A 26,848-nucleotide genomic window follows, 5' to 3' on the forward strand; every position below is an offset into this window, starting at 1 on the left:
TGCCACACCCTAAAATTTGCAATGTCTGGCATCCAATAAAAAAAGTCACTAGAAATATGAAGCAGTAGGAAAATGTGAGCCCAAAACATCAGTAAACAGAAACAGACCCAGAAACAACAGAGATGATGGAGTTATCTGACAAGTACATACATTAAAACAGCTAGTATAGCTATGCTTCATATGCTTAGGGATGTAAAGAAATATGTGGACGTAATGAGAGGAGAAATAGAAGATTTTTTAAAGAACCAATGAAGCGTCTAGAGATGAAAAATTCAGTAAAATAAAGCATCCAGATATGGAGCAACGGGACTCATTCACTGCTAGGAGAGATGCAGAATGGTATAGTCACTTTGGAAGATACTTTGGCAATTGCTTACAAAACTAAACATACTTTCATCATATGATCCAACAATCATGCTCCTTGGTATTTACCCAAATGAGTTGAAAACTTATGTCCACACAAAAACCTGAACACAGATGTTTATAGCAGTTTTATCCATAGTTGCCAAAACTTGGAAGTAACCAAGACATCCTTCAGTAGGTGAATGCATAAATAAACTGTAGTAAGCCTATACAGTGGAATATTATTCAGTGCCAGAAAGAAATTAACTATCAAGCTATGAAAAGATATGGGGGATACTTAAATGCATATTATTAAGTGGAGGAAGCAGACTTAAAAGACTACATACTGTATGATTCTGACTATGACATTCTGGAAAAGGCAAAGCTATGGAGACAGTAAAAAATCAGTAGTTGCCAAGTGATAGGGGGAGAGAGGGAGGAGTAGGCCAAGCACAGATGATTGATACTATATCAATACTCTGTATGATACTATAATGGTGGATACATGTCATTATACATTTGTCAAAACTCATAAAATGTTCAATACCAAGAGTGAATTCTAATGTAAACTATGGACTCTGGGTGATAATGATGTGTCATTGTAGGTGAAAGTACTGTCCCATAATAAGGATTAAATATAGACATTTCAGTCAAACAAAAACTAAAATTGTTTGCCACTAGTCAACTCTCACTAAAGGGAATTCAAAAGGATATACTTCAGGCAGAATGAAGGTGATTTGAGATGGAAAAGTCTAGAGGTAAAAAGAATGAAGATCAGAAAAAGTGTTTTCAAAAATGGCCACACTTATTCCCCTCTTGGTCTCCACGCCCTTTTGCAATGTGATTTTGCAGATCCTTTTATCAAGAGATGGAGTCTATTTCCCCACCCTTTGAATCTGGGCTCAGTTCAATTCATGCCAAACCAATGGGATGTGGCAGAAATTATGTTGTGCCAGTTGTAAACTTCCATTCACTATTTTGGACCCCTGAACTGTCATGTTAACAAGTTTAGAGTAGCTTGCTAGGATTAAAAACCACGTAGAAAAGCTGACTGAGACTATTATAGATCTGTTCAGCATCAAGTTGATCTGCCACCCGACAGCATATTCATATGGGAGCTCAGTTGAGATCAGCTTAAATTTGCCTAGACCAGAAAAACTGCCCAGCCTACCCACAGTCTTGTGAGAAATAATGCATGGTTACTATTCTAAGCCACTAAGTTTTGAGGTGATTTGTTATTCAGTTAGGAGCACCAAGAGTTAGCAATAGATAATAATGGTATAAATTGATAATGTCTTGTGGGTTAAAAAATAAGATAGAAATAAAATATACAGCAATAGATAGATAGCATATGACTAGAGTTGAAGTGTTCTAGGGTTAAAAGAAAAGATGTTTATTTTTCTCATATAATAAGAACTCCAGGGATAAGCACTTCAGAGCTGGTTCAGTTGCTTAAGGAATTTATCAAGGACCCAGACTGTCTCCATTTTTCTCTTGGTTATTCCTAGCTATGGCCATCTTCCTTATGTTCACAAGATGGCTGCTGCACCTCCAGTCATTGCAACTGTGTTCCAGGCAGAAAGAGGGTGAGAATGTGATACGTCTGTCTCTTCTTTATGAGGAAAACAATATCTTTCCAGAAGCTCTACCTGGTAGACTTCAGATTATATTTCATTGGCCAGAAATCTGCCACATGGCGATATTGAGGTGCCAGAAGCCTGGGAAATTTTTAGTTAGGTGAACTGCTTTGCCAAAGAAAATGAGGATTCTGTCATAAAGTGAATGTAGCAGTGGATGTAGATTAGGCAACTAGCAGTCTCTGCTCTCTACTTAAGAGAAAACATCTTCCTTGAGGGAATAATGCAAAATGAAAAGCAAAGCAAACAATGTACTTAGCATAGAGATGGAGAGGTAGCATTGTGCAGGGGACAGGGCACTTGAGTGAGAGTCTCCTAGTCCTGGCTCAGAAGCTGACTTGCTGGGGGACTGGTCCTCATTTTCTTCCCCTTTAAATCACGACGTTGGAGTAAACAAACTATACATTTTTGAGGGCCTATAGAGACTGTGAAGGGAATTAACATTTATGATAGATTCTTCATGTGCAAGAGCACATTTAGACCTTACAACAAATATATGAGTCAGTGTCATTATCCCAATTTACACCGGGGATGTGAAATCTCAGAGAGATCAAGTAGGGTGCACAGATCTCACATCTAGTAAATGGCAGAGCCAGAATTCCAACTAGGGCCTGCAGACCTCCAAAGCCAGAGGCTTCCTTCCATTGCCCATCCGTTTTCAAAAGGTGAAATAAGCACATGCATTTTTGTTTACTGAGTTTTAAGGTCACACTTCCTAAACGAAGTGTCTTTTAAAGTGTGACCTGGTGACACTTCCCCTGGGGGTGTTTATTACATATGCAGACTCCTGGACCTCCTTCAGATGAACTGGAGCAGACTCTCTAGGGCTGACACCAGGAATCTGCATTTTTAAAAGCTCCCCTAGAGACCTCCCCGGTGGCATGGCGCAGTAGTTAAGAATCCGCCTGGCAATGCAGGGGACACGGGTTAGAGCCCTGGTCTGGGAAGATCCCACATGCTGCGGAGCAACTAAGCCCGTGCGCCACAACTACTGAGCCTACTCGCCACAGCTACTGAAGCCCGCGTGTCTAGAGCCCGTGCTCCACAAGAGAAGGCACAGCATTGAGAAGCCCACGCACCACAACAAAGAGTAGCCCCCGCTCCCGCAGCTAGAGGAAGCCTGCATGCAGCAACGAAGACCCACTGAAGCCAAAAAATAAATAAATGAATAAAAATTTTTAAAAAAGCTTCCCTAGTAATTTGGAGACATTTTAAATTGGAGAACCACAATTATAAACGTATAATGTATTGCTCCATTCTAATGTAGTTTATTTTTAGATCGGTGGCTCATGGAAATTTCCTCCAAATATCAGAAAAATAAAATTTAAAAATAGTCTGTTTCTCCTTCCTGTTCCTCAGTTTCCTAATGAACACGCTCAATTCCATGGAAATGTGAAGAACCTGGAAGTGTGTCATAGAAGATATCTGATTAATTGAGGCTCTGTAAGGCAAAGGCACGGATTACTGTGAATGTGAACGCTGATTAGAATCACACAAAGCTGGAAGGGGATGGGCAAAGGAAATGACGTTACTAAATATTTACTATGTTCCAGACACTATTCAGACACATTACGTCATTTAAGGGGTCTAAGACATGTGATTCGATCCCTTTTATTTATAAATGGGGTAGGTACTATTATATTTCCATTTTAGAGATGAAGAACTTAATGATGAGAGAAGAACAATCACTTGTCTGAGATGAATCATTCATTCATTAACTCTTTCACACAGTAAGTATCTCTTGAGGGCTTATCTTAAGCAAGATATTGAGACTAGAGCAGCAAAAAAAGCAGTCTAGAGACTTCAGGTGTCACAAGGCCCTGACCTACCCACCGGGTCTCCACTGAAGAAACCAGAACTGAGAAAGCAGATTGCGGCTGAAGCCTGGCAGAAACAGGCTCCCTGGGCTTGGACTGCCTGCTGCAGGGAGCAAGAAGAAAGCTTCCCGCTGGTGGTCTCAGGCAGCCCTAGAGAGCAGGCGGTGACCTTGGTTCCAGCAGTAGCTGCATCCCTGGTTAGGTGGTTCAGTGTATGTATACCAGCCCCTTACTTGCCCAGAGGAGAGGAGCAGGTGAGGGGTCCGATGAGAGAGAGCCTAGAAGTAGAATTTGAAAGGGAAGAAGGGGAGCCCCCAAATCTGAACATATCCTCTCACTAACCTTGGGAGATAGATATTATTTCCATTTTATAGATGAAGAAATGGAGGCTCAGAAAGGTTAGCTGACTTTCTCAAGTAAATGTTCAAGCCAGAAGGGGAATAGTGCCCGTCTCAGACCTCAGCTCCAGCACCTCCACCATGCCCCTTTACTGCTCAGAAGGGAGGTCTTCACAGGGTTGTAAAATGCTCACCAAGTAGTGCTAAAGTAATTTACAAAGCGATACTAGAGGCTGGTTCTGATTCCTGTTACTAAGGTTTTTTTAACTCCAAGTTCAAATCGCACAGAAAATAAAATTTTCTCCCTAAAAGGTTCTGTGGAAAATATTCTCTGTTCTATGTAGCAGCCTCCTCGTCTGTGTTTTGTGTCTGAAGAGAGGACTAGTCTGACAGGAAGAGTGATAAATCTGGAGCTCGTTTTGGCATCCCGGAGGAAAGGTGGGTGGAGCGTCTCACAGTAAATTAGGAATTCAGAATGAAAACGTAGCCGAGTTTATTTGGGTTTCTAGTGACACCTCAGAATTATTGTGCAGGCGTTTCCAAGGCGGCTCAAAGTAATGACTGCTCCTCCTCCGCCCTCGGGATGCTGCGTGCTAAGAAGGGGGAATCCCTCTCCTTTGGGGATGGGGGTGGGAACCTTCCCTTTCCCACCTGGATCAGGAAGGGACAAGAGGAAAGGAGTGTGGTTTGGAGTTCAGTCTGGCTCTGCTCTGAGTTCCGGAGAGGGGAGGGAGGCAGTTCGGGGGCGTGTCTGAGCTCGGGATTTGAGGTCTGAGGCCAGGATTTGGAGACTTTCTTCAGAATTTTTTTTTGGGGGGTATCTAGGTTTGGGGGTGGACGCTGACAGTGGGAGGAAACAGGAGACTGGGTCGTATCTGAAAGGCACTGAGGTAGGATCTTGGGGCGGGGGGCGTTGAAAGTTGAGGCGAGGATCTGGGGAGTGGAAGTTGAAGCCTGCCTGAAGGTACTAAAGATCTGGGTGAATGTGTGGGGTATTGATGGTGCAGGGCTGTGAATGGGAATCAGGCTCAGTACCAGATCTTAGGTGAGAAGTAAAGAGGCTAGAAGAAAAGAGCGTCGAGCGGCCACAGCCTTTTTCCTAAAGCGACTCACACCCAGACACACCCATCTTCCCAGACACACCCAGTGCCCTCGGTGGCTGGAGGCAAGGCAGTACCGGGGCTGGCTAGACCCTGCTCCCACCGGGGCTTCTCCGAACTCCCAGCGGCTTCCACAGCTGCAGGGGTCTGGCGGGTTCCCCCCAGCTCGGAGTTTGCGGGCGTGGCCAGCGGCCAGGCGCCCGCGGCTCTGGATTGGCTGCCCAGAGGGCCCGTAGGCGGGGCTCTGGGTTGGGTCCCGCTCGGCTGTTCGCAGACGGCGGGGAGGTGGGGCCGGCGGGAGCCCAGCAGCCAATGGACGCGCCGGCCCGGAGCAGTTACAAAGGGCCGAAGCGAGGCCGCCGCGGCGGCGCGGGAGGTGGGGCGAGGCGAGGTTTGCTGAGGCGAGGCGGCTGCCGGGCCGGGCCGGGCCACAGGCGGTGGCGGCGGGACCATGGAGGCGGCGGCCGCTGCTCCGCGTCCCCGGCTGCTCCTCCTCGTGCTGGCGACGGCGGCAACGCTGGTCCCGGAGGTGACGGGTGAGCGGCGGCGCGGCGGGACTGGCGGGCGGCTTCGGGGCGCGCGGACCGGGCCCGGCCTCTGGCTCGCTTCTTCCCTTTCTCAAACATGGCGCGGGGCCGGGGGCGCAGGTGGCGGCGCCTGGGCCGGGGCCGGGCTTTCCTGCTCTGGCCGCCGCCACGCTAGCCGCGGGCGGGGAGCGGAGGCGGGGCTAGGGCGTGGGTCGGAGCGCGGGTGGACTTGCCCGGCAGCCCGCGGCCGCCCAGGCTGCCGGCTCTCCGGGGGAGGTGGCGTCGGGCGAAGCCGTCCGGGGTCGGGGGCTGCCCTCTGGGGAGCGAGTGGGCGCGGGCCGACGGCCGGAGGGTGTCAGGCTGGCCGGGACCGGCAGAGCTGGGGCTGCTCCCCATTTCCCGCGGGGCGCTGTGTGGCGTTGTCCCGGGCACCGCACGCCGAACGAGTAGGTGCTCCAGGCTCCGGGGGCCCGGGAGGGGTTGGGGTCCGAGGAGGGTTCCAGGGCGGGGTGTGAGCTCTGAGCCTCCAGGGCCTCCCGTAGCAGTGGGAGGGGGGGATGTGTGGCAGAGACCCCCGGGTCAGCAGGGCCGCCCTGGCCTTTGGCGCCGGCCTGACCCCGCCGAGAGGCGCCGCTTCTCCAGCCAGGGGTGGCTTTGGAAGGGGAGCTACTGTGAAGCTTTGTGTGAGGACAAGGAGGCACTAACATGTGCGGAGTGCTTCTTCTTTCGTGCTTCTTGGGAAGTGTTGAAGTGAGTCCAGTAACCAGAAGGCTGCAGATTGTTTTCGTAGTAGAAACTTGAACGTTTGCTCACTCTGCGGGGGTTTGGAATGTTTGAATGGAAATGACTCTGAATTGATCAAACGCTTTTATTTCCTCGAAGGAACATCGCTAGAGATGTTCCATTTCTTGAGTGACAGTAGTTTGAATCAGTCGTCTGTGTAGCTGGTTTTCGAGGGAGTGTTTGCTACGTTTTCCAAAATATTAAATTAGGACGGGGTATGTGGTCGTCACCTACCCCGCGGAAGGAGAAGTGAAAAACTTTGTTAGCATCCAAGTTATAGTACTAGAAACTGAAATATAGAGCCTTAGTGTAAGCAACTAAGATAAAGTGAAAGTACGTTTCTGTGTCTGTAATTGAACATCAAATGTTTTTAAAACAAAAAATTCAAGACTTAGGGTGCCAATTATTATTAATAGCTACTGTCTTTTAAGAGCTTACTATGATGTAGATGCATACGGTACACCAAAGTACATTATCTAATCCTCACAACTAAACCCTTAGGGCTATGTGGCATTTGCCCCATTTTATAGATGAGAAAACTGAGCTGTGGAGAGGGTAAGTACTCAATTACTAAGAGCTGGAGTTAATACACTGAGGGTTCAGTGTTTCCAAAACCTATACACCTTAATATATACACCTCACTGTCTGGCATAGCCCATTTTTCTTTTTTAGTCCTCTAATGAGTGATCTTTATTATTCACTTTTAGATTTTTGTCCTCACAATTAGAAAAACAGGTTGGCTTCTGACTCCTAGTACATTCTTTTTTTTTTTTGGCCCCGCCGCGCAGCGGTATCTAAATTCCCCAACCAGCTATCGAACCCTTGCCCCCTGCAGTGGAAGTGCCGAACCCTAACCACTCCTAGTACATTCTTGGAGTCCCCTCACACTGGGCCTACATTAGAGGAAACGATGGATTTTTGACATTGGCCTGAGGAGGTGGACAAGATAAATGTGTGGACAGGCGGGAGAATCAGTATACTTATGCATCAAGCATAAGTAACATTTCCACACCACTATTAACTCAAGTAATATAGTTCACTCTTTTCCACCTAGCTTAGCACACAAAGTGTTCGTGTATTCAAGCCTCAGTGTTGGACTTAATAGATGTACAGAGTATTGCTCAGTCCATGCCCTGGAGGAGTTTACAACTACGCTGGCATGCCTACAATACAAAGCCGATCCAGGAGCTATTATTATGCCTAAGTCTGGACTACCTCAACTGGTCTGCCTGTTCTCCTTGATTATGTTGATGTTTCCATTCATCCTTTCGTATATTCTGAAGAAGCGCAAATGCTTTTTAAAATTTATAATTTGACTTCCTTTTTAAGAGTTTGCAGTTGTTCCTTATTGTCTGGGTATCAGTTTTTTTATTTCTCTGCCGAGCTTCTGCTCTCTCCAACATAGATTTCTCTAGGGAAATTGGTTCCTTGTCCGTGGTACACAGTTTAGTATCACTATGTCTACATATATATCCTGTGTGAGAATGCTTCCTTTCTGCCATTAAGTACCTTTTTCTTTCAAAACATGACTAAAACCCAACTCTTCTTTACATTAATGCCTCTTGAATGTTTTGTTCTTTCTTTATATGCAGCCATCAGTTTAGTCCTGCCCGTTATCCCTCAAATCCATTTGCTTTCTAGTTTCTTTCACCTAGGCTTTTTTATAGGCTGCTGCCAAGCTAATCTTCCTCAGCCATCCCCACAAAGGGTTTACGAGATTTTCCGTTTGTATTCAGTGCTTAGAGCAGTACTTGAGGCTTATGATTAGGCCATCTCTGTGTATCCAACCAGAGATCTCACATCCCACTACTGCAAACCCTCGATTCCAGCGTTTTCTATTTTTCCACCCACTCCTGACTTTTCAGGCTTTTCACTACATATTTAATTTTGCCCCTTTTGGGATTGTGAGGAGAGAAGTTATCAGTCCTGACGTCCTATACTTCTTTAGTTTGTGAACTCTTTATTTCCCTGAATTGTATAGAACTTACACTTTGTGTTGTCTATTTCTACCATGTTGCACTGTTACTTAAAAATACTCTCGAACATGTTATAAGTACCCAGAGGGCAAGGATCATGACTTTTATTTCTTTTATGGTCTCAGAACCTAGCACTATGTTTTATATTCTGTTCCACTTAAATGCTTGTTGTTTAAATTAATTCTGTTTGACTTGAGTATTCCTTTAGTGTTTATACTGTTATATGTAAGTACAGTTTATACAACATTAATTGAGAATTCTTTGTACAATCAGGAAAAGTCATGTGATGTGGTAAAAGAAGCAGTTGGTTATTAGATTTGGTTATTAGCCCCAACTTCTAGATATGCAGAAAATGGGGATGATACCTACTTTGTCTGGTTTATGAGATTGTGAAGATCAAATGAGAAAATTGTATTGGCATTTGCGGTTGCTACTTTGTATTGTTATTAATAGGAGGGCTGATGTTCAACCAGCAATTCCCACTGGGCCACGTGTGTTTTGATTGGTTAGACATCCTTTCTGATTGGTTGGTACCACTGGGGTGCTAGTTGTTAATACTTTTAATATCACCCCTGCAGAGAGGCATCAATATTCAAAGAGGGAAGTGAGTATTCTAGACTGAAGTGACTGGGGGAGGCTTCCTGGACATTTTAGGACTTAAACTGACTTTGAAGGGTGGCTAGAATACAGTTGGGCAGAGACGGGGATTTGGTGAGTGTTAAGCTCTCTCTTTGTAAGCTGTGTCTCCCAGCTCCCCTAGGGCAGGAAGCAAAAGCTTCTATTGTGTGGCTGGCAAGTTACTCTTTATAGAGTTAATTTCCTTATTCTGAAATGTGGGGTTTGGATATATTAACCAGTATTATTTTTTCCCAAATTCTAAAAGTTCTCTAATATGTGACTGGAAACAGAAAGGTACTCTAAGTGGGATGAGTAAGGGAGAGTAATATAATGGGATGCCCACCAGCGCTAGGCATTCAGATGTTGAAAGTCATAAATCACTGAGTTTATAGATGGAAAAGCATAACTCTAGAGGTTAGGTGAATTTCTCAGGGTTGGGCAGAACCAGGACGGGAACTTTGATTTTTCTGATTCTAGATCTTGTGTCCTATATGGCAGTTTAAAATGTGAAGGATTTGGAGGGGAAAGGAACAGAGTTAATGGAGTGACTTACCTAAGTGAAGTTACCTTGAATTTCACAGAGCTTAAGAAAAGTGAGTTCTGAAAGTGGGAGGGAGGGGGAATAATTATAGGTTATAAAGTCCTCAAGAGAAGGTCAGTACCTTTTTTACACTGCTGAAAAAAGGGCCTGGTGTAGTGCTTATTGATTGAGAAAAGTAGGCTTATAGTAGTTTGGAAGAAATTTTGGTTTAATTGAAGTGGGATGTAATTGAAAGGCCTTGTAGTACATGGTTAGGAATTTTAGATGATCTACTTTGTTGTTGAAATTAAATGGGGAGGGACTTCCCTGGTGGCACAGGGGTTAAGAATCCACCTGCCGATGAAGGGGACACGGGTTTGAGCCCTGGTCCAGGAGAATCCCACATGACGTGGAGCAACTAAGCCCGTGCGCCACAACTACTGAGCCTGCGCTCTAGAGGCCGTGAGCCACAACTACTGAAGCCCAAGCTCCTCAACAAGAGAAGCCACCTCAACGAGAAGCCCTTGCACCGCAATGAAGAGTAGACCCCGCTCACAGCAATTAGAGAAAGCCCTTGCGCAGCAACAAAGACCCAACACAGCCAAAAATAAATAAATAAATAAATTTTAAAAAAAGAAATGGGGAACTGACATGTTCAAAATAATGAAGAAGGAGATAAATCTTGTTCTTGTGGGGAAGGATGCTTCTGTGAAGACTTTTGTTGACAGCTTCTCCTAGGCCTAATTGAAACAGTTGCCTGAACTCAATACTATTCTTCAGTACAGTTGTATCAGATATGTTCATGTCTAATGAAGTGGGTTTTGAAAACGCCGGTATCCTATGTATGGCCCTTTTGATACGAGAACATGTCTTTTCAAACCACAGAATCCCCTGCACATGTCAAAAAACCTCATGCTTTTTGTTCTTTCTTGGTCATGGCTTGCATAATGCAACTTTTTCTGAACATATGGACCCTGGTTTGATACCATGTGATTGGGTCACATCTTTGCTTCCTGGTTATGGAATTGACAGCAGATGCTGGCATGTTTCTCAGGAATTTTCATGTCTTGTTCCATAGAACTGGCTCAAGAAAACTTTTGGAATCTTCTCAAAATTTGTAGTCTGTCTTGACCCAGCCTAACTGCAATACTTAGGATAATATTTAATGCATTACTTAATGTAATTTTCTCAATATCAAATCTAAGCAGTTTCCATAAACATAAAGATTTGCTGCTACGCTGAATTAGATCCAGGTTTAGCTGTACAGTTTTAGTCCAAAACTGCAAGTAAGTTTCTTATGGTTACCCTTTTTATATGTGAACTTAATGATTGATTGACTCGGAGGCTTTTTGCCTTAGACACTTTCTCAAACACTAGTGGAGTAAGTCTGATTGGTTGCATGGGTCCAGTTTTATAGATCAGATCTGGCCTTTTGTAAAGCTGCTCCCTCATTTTGGCAATCTGAGAGCAATATACATTATATAGAATGATTTATAACAAAAATAATATGACTTGCAGGATATACACACAGGTTGCTTTGGCATTTCTGTGAAGGTTCAGTGGTCCTTGCATCATTTTATCAATCTGAAAGGAATATATTTTAAGAATGTGCTAGGAATTCTACCTGCCTTGTCTCATTTAATTCGCATAACCAACCTTGGATGATAGTTGTGTAATAGTACAAAAGCTTCTTACTTTTGTACCAGTTAATTTCCAAAAGACTCTTTTTAAGTCCGTTTGTTCCCAGGTCCAGTGACCAGTGCCTAGGAGATAACGGTAGATTTTGATAACATTGGTTTTAGCCCAGGATTCTTTTCACCTCTCTTAAACGTTATCTAAAGATGTTAATATTTTGTCATTCATATTTTAATCATAAATACATTTGTAAAAGGAAGACACTGCTTCAGATGGAACAGATAGTGTGACTAACAGTAGTCCAACCACTGAGACTCAAATGATTGCACATTGCTATTAACTCCATCAGCCTGGGTAGGCAGAGTTGTCAGGATTTTGCTCAGATTGGAACTTAGTTGTTCCTATGAAAGTTTGTAAATAGAAGAGCTTCTGTGTTTCCATTTTACAGACCAGGAAACTGAGGTCATGATGTTAATGAATGGTGGAGCCTGTGTTTAACCTTTGCAGAGTGTGTACTCTTTCCTCTACATCATGATGCTTTCATACACAGTAAATATCTTATAATGGTCATTTTGTCAGGAAGGTTTTCTTCCTTCCTCTCTCCCTCCCTCCCTCCCTTCTTTCCTTCCTTCTTTCCTTCACCATGAGAATATGCTTCAGCTTGTCTGTATTACAGTTTGCCTCTTTGCAACTGCAGCTTACTCAGATGCTTTCAGTCTTTCTTTGACGTTATATTTTTAGGTAATTTGAATCTCTCCAATGCTTCTAATGATGGTTGATCCCTCACTATTTGTTTTGATTTATTTATATTCATAGCAAACTCTCTGCTTCTCAAATTAACATAGGCATAGACCTGTAAATTTGAATCAGAGAAGAGAAAAAAGCTATCATTGTCCATCGTTAACATTTTGGCTTATTCTGTCCCCTTTGCATTTTTTTGTATAATGTAATCATTCTTTAATCATTCTGTCTCAATAGTTTATCAAAGCTAATAAATATGTTTTTAAGGTGGCAGAGCTTTGGCTTGTAGAAGAAATAGCTCATTTAATCTTAACAAATATTTAGTAATGGTCAACTCAGTGGGAGGTATAGAAAAAGACGCACACTTGCTTTCAAGGAGTATGATGCTGGGGAAATATGAATACAGATTCAATAATAGCAACCACCGGGACTGCTCTCTAGAGGTTATAAGACTTGATCTTGTGCCTTGCAGAACAGGTAGGGTTTAGAGAGGATGAGGGGCAGAGGGCAAGTACTCCTAGGTAGGGGAGGATGATGTGATGTGAGTGAAGAAGGAGCCATGTAAGTTTCAAAAATTTTAAGGGGAGGAATGGAAGTTCATGATTTAAAGGGTGAGCTCAGAGAATTATGAACCTTGAAAATCAGGAAAAAGAATGTTTAACTGCACCACAGAGGAAATGGAGCAGGGTGGCTACCTAGAAGTTTTTGGAGTAGGTATGATGGCCTTGGGAATGGAGTGAATGGGTGGCTCTGTGACATTTTAAAGAAATAGAAGGAGCTGGTAGTAGTGCCTTTGCATGGCTGTTGCCTTGCCTGCAGGCTCTTGGCTTCCTCCCTCACCTCTTGTGTGTCTTTGCTCACATGTCACCTTTTTCTCAAAGAGGCTTACCCTGACCACCCTTTTTGTAATTGTCATTATCTTGCTTTGCTCTTTCTTTTTTTAACACTACCTTCTGGAATACTGTATTTACTTATCATATTTACTTATTTACTATATTTATTGTTTCTCTCTAACTACTAGGATATAATAAGCTTCATGAAAATTATATCTTTGTTTTGTTCATCAGTGTATCCAGAGAGCAAAGAAAGTGCCTGGTGCATCGTAGGCACTCAGTAAATATTTGTTCAATGGCAGTGGCTCTTAACTGTAAAAAGGTGGAGTACAAAAATTAAGAAGGACTCCATGAAATAAAAAAAGAATGACTCCAGGATTTTTATACCTAGATAATGCCTTTAACTAGTAAGGAATTTGGTGAGAGAAAGATTGAAGGGAAATGAATTCTGATTTGAGAATGTTGAGTTTGAGGTGAAAGTAGGATAGGCAAGTGAAATGGTTCAGTAGGCAGCAACAATGTAAGACTGGAACATGGTTGGAATGGGAGAGGACCTTAGGCAGAGAAATGATTATCAGTATTTCCTTCCACCCCATTCTCCTGGATTCTCATGCCTCCCAAACCACCTTAAGTGGAGTATTTATTTTGATCCTGAATTCCTAGCTTAGATGTGGAGGCTTGCTCAGTTCACTGTTAGATTCTTCACTCCCGGTTGCAGGTCCATGTTTTGTTACCCCCCCGCCCCAAGCCAAACAAGTATATATTCAGAATCATTTTTGAACTTCTGGTTCTACTGAAATTGGCCTTTAGGCTATGCTGCTTTCTCTGCAGTAATATGACTGACTTCCTGGGAATCTGCTTTGGTTCCTGGCTGAGGTACAAGAAGAGGGAGTTTCTTGTTTGAGGCCTGCATTTACTCCACTGGCTTCACATCACGGTTGTGATGTTAATAGGTGTTACCTTTACTGTCCCTTGGAGCTTCCTGATGGCAATATTGTTCAACGCTTTTCATGCTACTGTTTTTCTCCGTGAACCAAACACTGGTGCAGTTGTACCTATCTCTAGACCATCTTTATTTTTCTCTTTGGATTGATCTAACTTATTTGTTTTCCTTCCAGTTTTGAAGGCATTTAAATCATGTGACTTGGTTGCCAGAAATGTAATAAAATCTTTATGGGAACAGGTATAAGAGCCCCCACATATTTGTCTGGCATTAGATTCTAATCGGTGTGTCTCTCTGGGACTCACTTTTCGCAGGAGGATAACACCTAACTTAAACGATGATTGTGAAGATAATATGTATCAATAGTAGTGTTTATAGAGTACCTAGCACATAGCCTGATACTGATAAATATTCAATAAATGAGACTTATACATTTAAATAAGTGAAGGAATGCCTTTTGGAAGAGGAAATACATGTCTGTGTAATGAAGAACTATGATTAATTGGTAGACTGAGAGGCAGATTTCACTCAATGTAAGAAAGGACTTTCTATCAATGGGAGCTGTCATGAAGTGGAACATTATAAGGTGTTATGTTCCCTGTCATTGGAAATATTCAGGCAGAGGTGGGAGGCAGAGCCTTCTGTCCAAGAAGTTGTAGAACACATTTCTTGCATTAGGTGAGAGGATGGAATTGATTATCTCCAAGCTCTTCTTCTATCCCAGAATTCTGTACTTACAGGTGTAGTCCAGGCTTCCTTGCTCATTGTTTTTAGCCAGCATACAGGCTCTCAACTTCCCTAGCATTCATGGCTTCAAGATGAGCACTGTTTTATAACTTTATCTTATTGTATGGGAAAAATTTATTCAGTGCTTGGCTTGTCCTCTGGCCATTTTCTATAAAAGAATTTAGGACGCTTGAAATAAAAATATATGCAGTAAAACCAAAACTAGTGATCAGAAAGATAAGAACCAATAAGTAAGAGAGGAAAAGAAAGAGAAAAATTAGCTATAACTTTTACCTGAGGAAAGCTTTAGTAGTTGAGCACAATAATTAGCTTTGAGTTTTCTAGGGTTGAGGGCAATAAGGGAACCCTGAGAGTTTGCATAGATCTCATTGCCTGTTGTTGAGAACACATGAGGAGGCTGCCACCTTCCTTAATAAGATGGAGCCCCCAAACACGAAGACTGCAATGCAGGGAGAATCTCCAAGTGTTAAGAGAGTTCCAGGACCTGGCAGCCCTGATTCTTGTTCTCAGCCTTCCTCTTTAATAATGTGCTGCTGCTACCATTTTTATTCTCTACTCTAAGGATACACTAGTTTTACTTTAATGCCAGTGGAACAGCTGATATAAGGGTGGAATGTTTAAATCAAGCTATCCTAAAAGCTATGGATAGAAAGCAACATAAAACTATTAATTCTGGTTTACAAAGATTCTATCTTCAGGTCCTTATCTTTTGGCCTGTCTCCATTTGGCAGACAGAGTCTGAGTACTGCCACCAAAGTGAACTGAGCCAGACATCTACTTCTTTTTCCGCAGGCCCAATTCAGCAAGGTCCAGAGAGTGTTTTTGCTTGGGTTTCCTGTTTGAAGAGCTGCCTCCTTTCTGGGTGATGAATTATGGGAATGATGACTTCCTTTAGGAGAGACTGCACTTACCTAGAGAGCGTGGCCCTATATATGTTGGTTGTATAGTAACCCAATATTCATATAAAAGATACCCACGTATGTTACCATAAAGGACATTCTTTGGTTAGAGACATGCTTATTTCACTGGGGAAAACAAGTTTCTCCCTGCTTGAGCAGGGAGATTATAATAGATTCTTGAGCAGAATCTATTATAGAAGTCTTTGTATAAGGGGCATTGGGAAAAAAATGAAGAATTTGGGTTTATCACTCTCCATGACTTGAGTGAATTCACTTGCCTTGCGTATTCTGCAGTTGCAGAGTTACTTTAAGCCTGTTCCAGTGTTTCCTTGTTCTAATCAACAGGCTGAACCTCCTTATTTTTGTTCACTTGCTTCAGGATAACCATTCCATCTAAATTTCCGAGGTGTGAACCTCACTGATTGCATAATAGTGTATATTTATAGTTCTAGGACACCTTGTGCAGGCACCCTGTTACATTTCTACAATATAAGATCTTTAAATATGTATGGAAATAAATAGCTCTCATGGAACAAAGCAAAGACAATTTTTTTTTTTTTACTAGAAATAAGGACTAATACACATATTTGGGAGCACTGAACATAGAGGAGATAAACCTGAAGAGGAATATAGAGTTAAAGCAGTAACGGTGGCTTTTCATTTATACAAACACACAAACTCTTACTGTCTCTCTCTCTCTCTCTCTCTCTCTCTCTCTCACTCACTCACACACACACACACACACACACACACACACACACACACACACACACACACAATATGTGTATAGGGCTTTTTTTTTTCTTGATGTATTCATTCCCAAACCAAACTATAATGTGCTCTAATTGAGTCTCTTTGTTTAGCACATGGCTATTGATTTGAGTACTTTCTCCAATTGAAAAACTGACATTTTAATTTTGTTATTCAGTGTACAACAGATTTGAATAAAAACACCAAGATTGTGTATTGTAGATTTCCTTCAACAATAATTATATGTAATTATTTTACCAAAATAAACAAGTTAAAGTAGTTTTAGCTATTTTATCTCATTTCACATTTGGGGAAAAAATTACAGACCAGGGGCTAGAGTTTGCTCGTTTCTCAATGAGGAAAGCTAATTTCTGATTGCTGGTTCCAGCTGGTTCCACCAGAGAAGTGTATAGTTGATGCTAGTAAAGAGCACTGAGCATGTGGAGAGGAAGTGCAACTGGAAATAGGTCAGGCTGGCCACATGCTGCTAAAACAGGTGACAGTTTTCATGAGTGTGGTATCAGAAATTTTAAGGAACCTGTGAAGATTAAATGAGTTTATGCTCCTAAACTTGGAGCATACTTCCTGGCACACAGAAAACATGAAGTAAATGATAGTTATTAAGAACATTGTTTTTTATAGAATCATAGAATTTTTAGACTAGAAAGGACCATGAGACCATGATTATCATTTTGTCTTAACTTTATAAGTGAAGAAACTGGGGCTCAGACATTATGTGGTATTTCAGGATAAGCAGGATAATTTCAGAATAATAATTCAGCTAATGACTGAACAGGAATCCACTCCCTCCTCACAATTTTATTTAGCATCCCTTTTCTGACTCAAGCCTCCATTAGGGAGAATGATTTTTTAAAAGTCGCCTAACTTTGTGGAAGATTTCTTTAAATACTATCAAATCAGACCCTTAACAGATGGATGCATAGATGGATACATAATGATAAAGTCAATATAGCAAAATAGTAGCAGTTACGGAATTTAAATGGTGGCTATAGAGGTGTTCACAGTTTTGTCAATTTTTCTGAATGTTTGAAAACGTTCATAATATAATGTTGGAGGGGGGACTAAAAACAATCTATACCATCTCCTCACTCCAGATATGTTTCTATTACTGATTTCTCTGAACACAGACCAACCAGCGGTACTTGCTACAGCCAAAGGAAATGAAACAACGGGGGGGGGGGGGGCGGTCCAGAGCCCTCTGGCATGCACATTCTAGGCCCTTTCCTTGACAGTCTCCAGGGATTGAGAACCATAGGTCTGTTTCAAGTTTTTCTGTCCTTTTCTTTCTTTTCTCTATCCTTTTTTATTATTATTATTTTTTATTTTTGCGGTACGCGTGCCTCTCACTGCTGCGGCCTCTCCCGTGGCGGAGCACAGGCTCCGGACGCGCAGGCCCGGCGGCCATGGCTCACAGGACCAGCTGCTCCGCGGCACGTGGGATCCTCCCGGACCGGGGCACGAACCCATGTCCCCTGCATCGGCAGGCGGACTCCCAACCACTGCGCCACCAGGGAAGCCGTCTCTATCCTTTTTTAAAATTACAAGTGATAGTTGTGCATTGCAGATTTGAAATTCCCTACTCACCAACAAACAAGCCAATTAACACAATTAGCACTATAGATGACTTTCCTATGAACAAAGGCTCTATTTTTTTTCTTTCTATTGTTTTGCTTTCTCCCTTTCCATGGTAAATTTTACTTTTATTTTCCTTCTTACTTTTAATGCATTTATAATCTTGAGTATTTCTGTTCTTATATAATCTTTCTCTCCAAGATCACAATTGTTTCTTTCACCTTATCCTTTAAAAACAAAACAAAAACAAAAACATGGCCACATAAATAATCTTTTAGCTGGGGCCTTTCTACCCTTTCTCATATATCACTTAAGTTTTGTCAGATCCAGCCTACCCTTGCCTTATGATGGGAGAAGGCGAAGGAGGGAGTTTCAATAAATTGGGTTTTAGGACTCAGGCAGAAACCTTAGGGGGTACTCTTCAAGGGTCAGCAGATGCAGAATTAGCTGTGCATTGCAAACAGATGGTATGCCCTAAGGAAATAGCTGCTCTAAGCAATTGGGTCCTTGCATCTAATTTAGCTTAGAGATCCTGGAACAGGGAAAAAAAAGTCTCATGGAGCAACTGAGTATAATCATCTATGAACCACTATAAACCATAGCTAGGGCCTAATAACTATTAACTTATGTATAGACATCATAACTCTGTGCCGCCATATACACATGCTGCATAATTCTGTACAACATAATTCTGTGCTGTATCTTCTATTCTCCAAAGGATAAGTAACATCAAGCCTTAGCAGACTCTAACCAACCCCCTGCTAGAGGCCTTCTTCAGTAACCAAAATGGTACTAGTAATTTGAAAGCTGAATTCCTAATGTAAGTCTTGGGACATCTAGATTTTGAGGTCTGAAAACTTTTAGGTTGATTACAGAACATCCCCAAGCTCCAGTTTTTATATACACATAGTTTAGTCTTAAAAGGGTAAGTGTTCCTCAAAGGAGTTCAGACAACTCTAGCTGCTTGCATCCTCATACCCCAAGGGAGGCCATGGATTCAAAGGTTAGAAATATTGTAACAATATAACTATTATAAAAGCCTCTCATTTTGAGTGGGCTTTTCTGTCCTTGCTTGGTTTAGTTCAGGTTTCTCTAGGAGACTGTAACTAGAATTGAACTGCTTTCTTTGACATTTTATTTGACAAGGGATATGACCATTTCAGACTAGGGAAGGCAAGAAGGTTATAGCCTGTGTAAGTTGTGGTTCACCAAGTCTCAGATTTCTAACAGTATCTATCATCTCTCTTTTGGCTAAATTCTGTTATTTTTTCCTTTGTTTTGCAAAGGGGTGGGAATGACATAAAGCTAAATACCAAGAGACTCAATTAAGAGTAGAAAATGTGATTGCTTCTGTGGAGCAGGAAATAGAAAGGGTTGATTGTTCAGTGTTCAGGAGTTGTTACCTTTTTTTTTTTTTTTTTTGGTAACAGTCTTGTAGAACTATTTGACACCTTAAACTCTATACATATACAACTTTGATCAAAATAAATCTAAGTTAAAAAAATTAATGGTAAATATATGGCAGTTATACATCTATGAATGCTTAGTAAATATGAAGGATTGAATTCCCCTGTTGAAAAGACAGATTCTTAGATAGGATTAATACAGACACAGAGGCCTGCAATCTAACAAAGTTTTTCAAGAGACACTTAAAGTGACATCAAAGGTTGAAAGAGTGGAATAGAAAAAGGCAAATCTGACCAAAAAAAAAAGTAGGTATGATAAGATTAGTACCTGACAAAATAAAATTCAAACTACAATAGCATTAAAGGGAAGAAAGAGATGTATTAATATTTTATTTTGATAAGAGGTACCATCTCTTAAGATATGTCATGAATCTTTATGCAACTAATAAAATATTGTCAAAATATGTAAGGCCAGAATTGTTAAAAATACAAGAAGGCATTGATAATTTCACTGTAGATTAAGAAAGCAGTGCTTGAATAACATAATAATAAATAATGTATTCCAATTTCATAATCATAATATTTTTGCAAAATAATTCTGCAATTTTCCAGGAAATTGATGATTTGGAAGTCTATAAAGAAAGGTCAGGTTAAAAATTAACAACAACCAAAAAAAAACCAAAATAAAAAATGTATCTACTTGGTAATGTAAGATTATTCTTCTAAATAATCCTCAGGTTAAAGAAGAAGTTACAATTATAAATTACAAGCCATTTAGAAATGAATAAGAGTATATCAAACCTAGTGGGACTTTTGCTGAAGGAGTACCCAAAGGAAAATCTGAAAGTAAGAAGATTCAAAATCAAGCTATAGACAAGTAAATACAAAAAAAATAAGGATTTAGAAAAAAATTAAGAAAAACAAATATGATACATAGAACCCCAAATCAGTTCTTTGTAAACACATTATTAAAATAGACAAATATTTGGTAAATCTAAAACAGAAAGACATGAATAGAAAAATGGCATAGGAGAATGGTGTCTTTTTGTTGAACTGTAATGTATTTTAATGTAGTCCAATTTCAGTTTTTTTCTCTTTAAGGTTAGTGCTTTTTGAATGCTATTTGATTAATATTTCTGGATTCAGTGTCTTGAAAATGTTTTTCTGTGTTTTCATCTAAAAGACTTCTTGTTTTACCTTTCACTTTGAGATGCACAGTCCATTTGGAGTTGATTTTTGATTATGGTACGAGATTTTTTTTTTTTTTCATTTAAAAAATATGTATGCCCAGTTGACCCAGTACTATTTGCTGGTAATGCCTTCCTTTTTGTAGTACACTGTGTTGTCTGTCACCTGTACTATAAATCAAGTAGTTGTATATGTGAGTCTGTTTCTGGAATCTCTATTCTATTTCATTGGTCTGTTTGCCATTGTGTCAATACCACACTGTCTTAGTATTATAATGTTATAATGGGTCTTGATATCTAGTAGTTAGGTTTTCTAAAAGCATTGTTTTTGAAAATTGCTTTGGCTGTTCTTGGGATGTTTTTCCACATAAATTTTAGAATCACCTTGTCAGTTCACACACACACACACACACACACACACACACACACACACACACACACACACACACACACACACCCCAACCTGTAGGATTTTGATTTGATTTTGTTGAATGTACAGATCACTTTGCAGAATATTGACATTTTTACAGTATTGAACCATCCAGTGAGGAGGCTGGCATGTTTCTCCATTTATAGATAAATACATTTTATTTTATATTTTTCATAATGTCTATCAAGTATTGTTTTGAAACTTTCACTGTAAAGGTCTTACATGTTGTTTGTTAGATTTATTCCTAGATATTTGATTTTGGGGGATGCTTTTGTGAATGATAATATTTTATAATTTGTGTTTTCTATTTGTTGCTAGTTTAAGAAAAGGCGATTACTTCTTTGTATAGTGAGTTTGCTTTATCTTGAATAGGTGTTGAATTTTATCTGTATTTTAGTTTATATGATCTATTCACATTTTCCTAAACTGCCTAACTCTCTTATTCCTGAGTCTACATACAATATCTTTGTATATCACCGCCCTCGAATGACCTCCTTTCCTTTTTTAGCCTTCCGTAAGCTTCAGTTGAGATGTCATCTTTGAGATAAGTCTCCCATTTCTGTGCTGCCTCTGCACTTTGTCCATATTACCCTTTATCAGTTGCATGTTTGTTCTCCACATTGCATTGTGAGCTCCTTGAGAGTAGGAGTCTCATCCTAATCATCTGTTTTCCTAGAGGTGTGTTCTTTCTTACTTCACAGATGACAACACAGTGTTCTTTTCTGGTAAAAGGTGTTCAGGCCTTATTCTCTGCTTCTAAAATTACTAACTACACAGGCCTTCGCCTCATATCTTCAACTATGGCTCTAGTAGGTCTTTTGCTGTTTGTTGGCTGAGGTTTAACTCTCCTCTGCCCTTAATTCAAAGGCAGCTGGTGGGTGGTTACCACTTCCTTCTCTTACCACAGTTCTGTTTCATACCTCACTCCCCTAGTCCAGAATGATATGCTACTTTCATTTAGGTTCATCACCGTATCTTGGTATGTATGCAACCAACTCACAATGTCTCCTACAGCCACTCTTGCTTTCCAGAGAGAAAGGGTTGAATCCTTTGTCTTGTTCTACTTGGGGGAGATCACCCTAGATTATCTAATAATCCTTTTTTTCTTTTTGTGCTTTTAGAATAAATCTAGATTACATTGGTATAACTCGTAGGGCACTCCTGTTTACTCATCTATAAAATAAAGGGTTAGGATCAGGTAATTATCAGTTGCCTTCCAGCGTGAACAATTTATGGTTAATGAATTATAATTCTTTATCATTAGGGGGTATTACATATAAATGTGTATACTGGATATGTCCCAACACTTTGTTAATGTGGGTTGGAACTGAAAACGTACTTCCCTGTAGGTATCTCTCACATGCTACAAGAGTGAAGTTCTTGGGTTAACCCTGTTCAAGCAGTCACATTGCTGAAAAACTCTGTATGGATATTTGTGAATGGAGACAGAAATAGCTACCATGAGTGCTCGCTCAGTGCTGTATGTGCACATGTTTACATTATATTGTGTCAGTGTTGCCTCCTAGAGCTGTATAAAGGTTTGTTTTGATTCTCTGTCCAGCATCTAGAACAGGAACTGGCACATTGTAGGTGTTAAAAATACTTGTTGAATGAGTGCATAAATGAATTTTTGAGCATTTTATTATGTGCTAGGCACTGTTACTAAATCTTCTGTTATCTCATTTAACCCTCAAACCTTCTGAGATTGCTATTGTTATACATTTAGGAAACGGGCTCCAAAAGTTAAACAACTTCCTCAGAATTACTTAGAGGCTTATTGGAAGAGATAGGATTTGAACTTGTTTGTTTGTTTGTTTGTTTTTTTGGTCTCTGAATTTCATGAAAGAATGAAATGAACTACTGTTCTCTTGTAATACCCACTAGTCAACACAGAATCCAGTGAGAAACTGTATAAAAGTGTGTTTAGATTGGGGAAAATAAGAAATTCATTTATTTATTTTTTAGCACTCACCATCGTAAATACAAGTTTGTCCATTTTTTTCATGGGCTAGGGTGAGGCAGAGTGCACACATCTGCTCTGTATATTAACATACCCCCTCAACTCATTGCAGTGGAACAAAAACAAGAAGATCACCTGATAGGAATGGAATTATAATCACTTTGTATACAGCTTTAATAGTAAGATCATTCCTTTGTCCTTAACCATACTTCTATAAAGTATCAGCTTTAATGGCTATATAGTGTACCACTTACAATTGTATCATAATTTATTCTGTCATTGCCCTGTTGTCACTCATATAGGTTGTTTTCAACCATAAAATGCTATAACAAACATCTGTGTGCTTATATCTTTGCTATCATCTATTGTTTCCTTAGACTAAATTTTAGGAAGTACAATTAATGAATTAAAAGATATAGACTTTTTAAAGGCTCTTACTATATATCTTTGCACATTATTTTCAAGAACAGTTTGAAATTGACATGAAGTGGCTGTACTCCTTAGGGTTAAATATCCTGAGTTGGAGTTTTGAAGACAAGATAAGGAAGAGGGATGGAGCACAGAGGGGCATATTAAACATTTTTTATAACTTTGAATAGATATAATACAGTCACATTGTTCAAAATTCAAAAAGTACAAATGGGTTTATAGTGAAAAGTCTCCTTCCACTCCTATCTTCTGGGTACCCAGTTCCCTTCCTTGGAAGTCAATGTTACCTGTTTCTTTTATATCCTTCCAGGGAGATACTTTGTAATATTTGCAAGCCAATATATGTATGCATTTTCCTCCCTCCCTCCATTCCTTCTTCCTTCCTTCCTTTTTCTAGCACAAATGTTACTATCTCTGTGATGACCTAGATGGGTGGGATGGGGGGGGAGGGAGGTCCAAGAGGGAGGGGATATATGTATACACATAGCTGATTCACTTCTCTATACAGCAGAAACTAACACAACATCGTAAAGCAATTATACTCCAATTAAAAAAGATAAAATTTATATTAAAAAAATAGTGTTGTGCACTATATGGATTTTCACTTAATATGTCTTCAGGTTGGTCTACATTAGTACATAGAAAACATCGTATTTTTGTGTGTGTGTGGCTATATGATCTTCCATTTCATAGTGGTACCATTATTTTACCAGTTCTATTGATAGATGCATAGGAAAGATTACAGTCTAGTATAACTGATTAGGAAATTAATAACCTATTATGTAAGTATATGTAAGCCACTTTACGCATGTACAAGTTTATCTATAAGCTATATTCCTTCTGGGTCAGAGGGTATGTTCATTTGTAATTTTGATAGTGTTGGGTTGTCCTCCATTTATATGATGAGAGAAGTTATTCTGGGCAATGGGATATTTTACATCAAATGGACTTGAGAGGCACCTACGTGGGAATTTTGGACAGTTGAAAGGAGAGCACTGAGAATTGGGGAAAGGATTTCAAAAATGAAGGTAGTAAGGGGTAAAAGAAAATTTGCTTGCTTGGCCATTTTATTGAGGACCCTGCTAGTAGCAACCAGTCACATACTAAAGAGATATTCCTTGGATGTTTTTTTAAGAAACACATACTGGATCTCTCCTGTGTGCCAGGATCTAGGGATGCGGAGATGCTTAAAGCATTAAACTAGTTCCTGACCTGAAGCAGTTCATAGTTTAATGGAGGAAAAAGAATAAACTATTATAAAACGAGGTGCACTGCTGTAGTTATTGTACCTTGAAGATGTTAAGTTGAACTAGGTCAAAAAATGAAAACATGGATATTTAATATTTGATGTAACTTGTAAAATAATAGAATCTTACTATTTAAAGGATTGTTGAGTTTTGGACTAACTTTTCATTTATTACAGAAGATCCCTACTTCATGAACTCTGGCTATTGGTCATTAAGCCTCTGCTTAAATATCTCTAATGAAAGGGAAGTCATAACCTTCTGAGCAGCCAATTCCATTGTAGGGAGGAGCTGTAGTTAGGAAATGATTCTTTATGAAACAAACTTTACCACATCCTGACCTCATGATTTGATTTAGTATTGGAATAAGATAAATTGACTCAGTTGCTACATCTATAAAATGAGATTGTCTTCACAGCTATGGTATCTTTCAGATCAAACTTTGCTGAATTAATTCTTTGATTCTCTGACTCATTTAGATGGCAGATTGATATTCAAGTAACACTTACTGATTAGTTGTTATATTTGTGGGACATTTGTGGGATTTTGTGCCCAGTTCTCCCTCTGTCTCCCCCATCACCATGGCTACAGTTAACAGTAAATGTTGTTGACTCTTTTAAAATCTGTTCTTAAACAGATTCCCCAAATCTACTAAGCAATTATCCTGCACTTGTGCAGTTTAGTTTGAACCTAAGTGAAGGCCTTTGTAGTAATTGCCCCTATTAAATCTCATCTTGCCATTTAGGCAGCCTTTTCCTAGTGTGCTTTTCTCTGATAACAGTTAACATTATATCAGCTAATTTTGTGGAGCTTTGGAGACTAGAAAATGGAGGTATTGTGAAAACCAAGTGATTGAGAATTTCAAAGTGCCCTCATTTGTTGGTTGAATTATATAAATGATTCTTCTGAAGTGCTTTAAAGGTGACAGAAGTAAATGGAATTTATCTGAAGAAATGTTTGGAAAAGTCAGGTTTTTGTTTTGAAGCCCAACATTTAGGAGTGAAATGTTATCCAGACTAAAGGAGAACTTACTTTCACAATGTACGGTGCTGTTATTTTGATAAGCTCACGTTGACATTACTGCTGCAGAGCAACCCAGAGGGTGTGGAGTTAAGAAGAACCACTGAATCCTTTGAGGAACAAAGCCCTTAGCAGTAGGCTAGAGGGAGTTGTGGACAGGGTTTTAGCCTTGTTTATAGAGATATGCAGCATATTTTAAAAAGAGGAAGAGAACCTGTGTGGTTCCCTAGACTTGGAAGAGGGAGAAAAGGAGAGGATAGATAGGCCTCCTTGAGATAGGAATGGAGAGAAGAGAGAAAGGTGGTTTACTCAGAGAAGCTCGAGTAGACCAGTAGACTAGATGGTAAATTGACATTAGTACTGGAAAGGATTTAACTTTGAACTTTTGCGTTTGCCTTTGCCTTTGCCAGCAATGGCGTGATCTTCTGCTTTTAAGCTAGCTAAGCAGACTGAATAAAACACATTGTGCGTGTTAGTTGCTTTAACTGTCTGTTGGTGTGTATTTGTTATATTTGGAAATACTGACTGTGCTGTAAAGAATAACTGTGCTGTAATAGACAGGGTAAGGGAAAGAAGTGTCATTACCAGCAAAGTCAGAGTGGTGAAAAGATTGGAATCCAGTGTCTGGTGAGAGCAGTCTTCATCCTCCTGTTCCTTTTTAGCTGCTGATCTGTCTTATGTCTTAGCAAGAAAAAAACCTCTGAATCCTTCCAGGGGCCTTTTTTTTATCACAGATACCACTCTTGGAGGAATAATGCTGTATTTGGTTTTGAATGTGTTGACTTTGCACAAACAGGTAAGCCAAAGTACGCCCTGGAAGGTAGTTAGAAAAGGAGTTTGGAGCACAAGTGCAAGGAACGGGGAGTTTAGAGACAGATGTGAGCTGCAGCAAAGGGCTGAGTGTGCTGGTGGGCGCAGTGTCATGTGACTGAGACAGGAGGTTGTCAGTGTGTCTCATGTCCTAAAATATTTAGAAAAGAATGAATTCAATCAAAAGGGCATCACTAGTGAATTTCAATGAGATGTTTCAGTCTACTTCTTGATGGGGGAATATGGGTGATAGAAGGATAGAGAGACCAAATAACAAGAGTTGAAAAAGGAAAGAGTATTGAAGGGTATGCCTAAAAAGAAGGGTAAGTTGTATAGACACTGTCACTTTAGGCCTGGGAAGACAAAGTTTCTGGCACTAATTTTTATTTCATCAACAAGGCTTATAGAAATGCCTGTTCCATATACTATTCACAGGCTGTCTACCTTTCCATTGACAGATATAAGGGCTTGTGAATCAACCCTTGGTAGCCCTGGTATTAGGTAGAAGTAATAATGCCTTGATATGTGACCGCTGGATACACTGAAATGAAGGAATCATGGAA

At 40.3% G+C, this 26,848-nt stretch overlaps 1 protein-coding gene across 3 annotated transcripts in view; it reads left to right on the forward strand.

Moving 5' to 3' along the window:
- The first annotated feature begins 5,597 nt into the window (after positions 1–5,597).
- TGFBR1 (transforming growth factor beta receptor 1) overlaps positions 5,598–26,848 on the forward strand; it is a 67,288-nt gene continuing 46,037 nt past the window's right edge. For 2 of the 3 annotated variants that reach the window (XM_059071002.2, XM_059071003.2), the window contains exon 1: positions 5,598–5,770. In XM_059071002.2, the coding sequence (XP_058926985.1) occupies positions 5,686–5,770 (85 nt within the window). In that variant the 5' untranslated portion in view covers positions 5,598–5,685. The remainder of the gene's footprint in view (positions 5,771–26,848) is intronic. The other variant, XM_067039759.1, reaches the window with a different exon arrangement.

Source organism: Kogia breviceps, chromosome 8 (genome assembly GCF_026419965.1).
Source record: "Kogia breviceps isolate mKogBre1 chromosome 8, mKogBre1 haplotype 1, whole genome shotgun sequence".
Lineage (NCBI taxonomy): Eukaryota > Metazoa > Chordata > Mammalia > Artiodactyla > Physeteridae > Kogia > Kogia breviceps.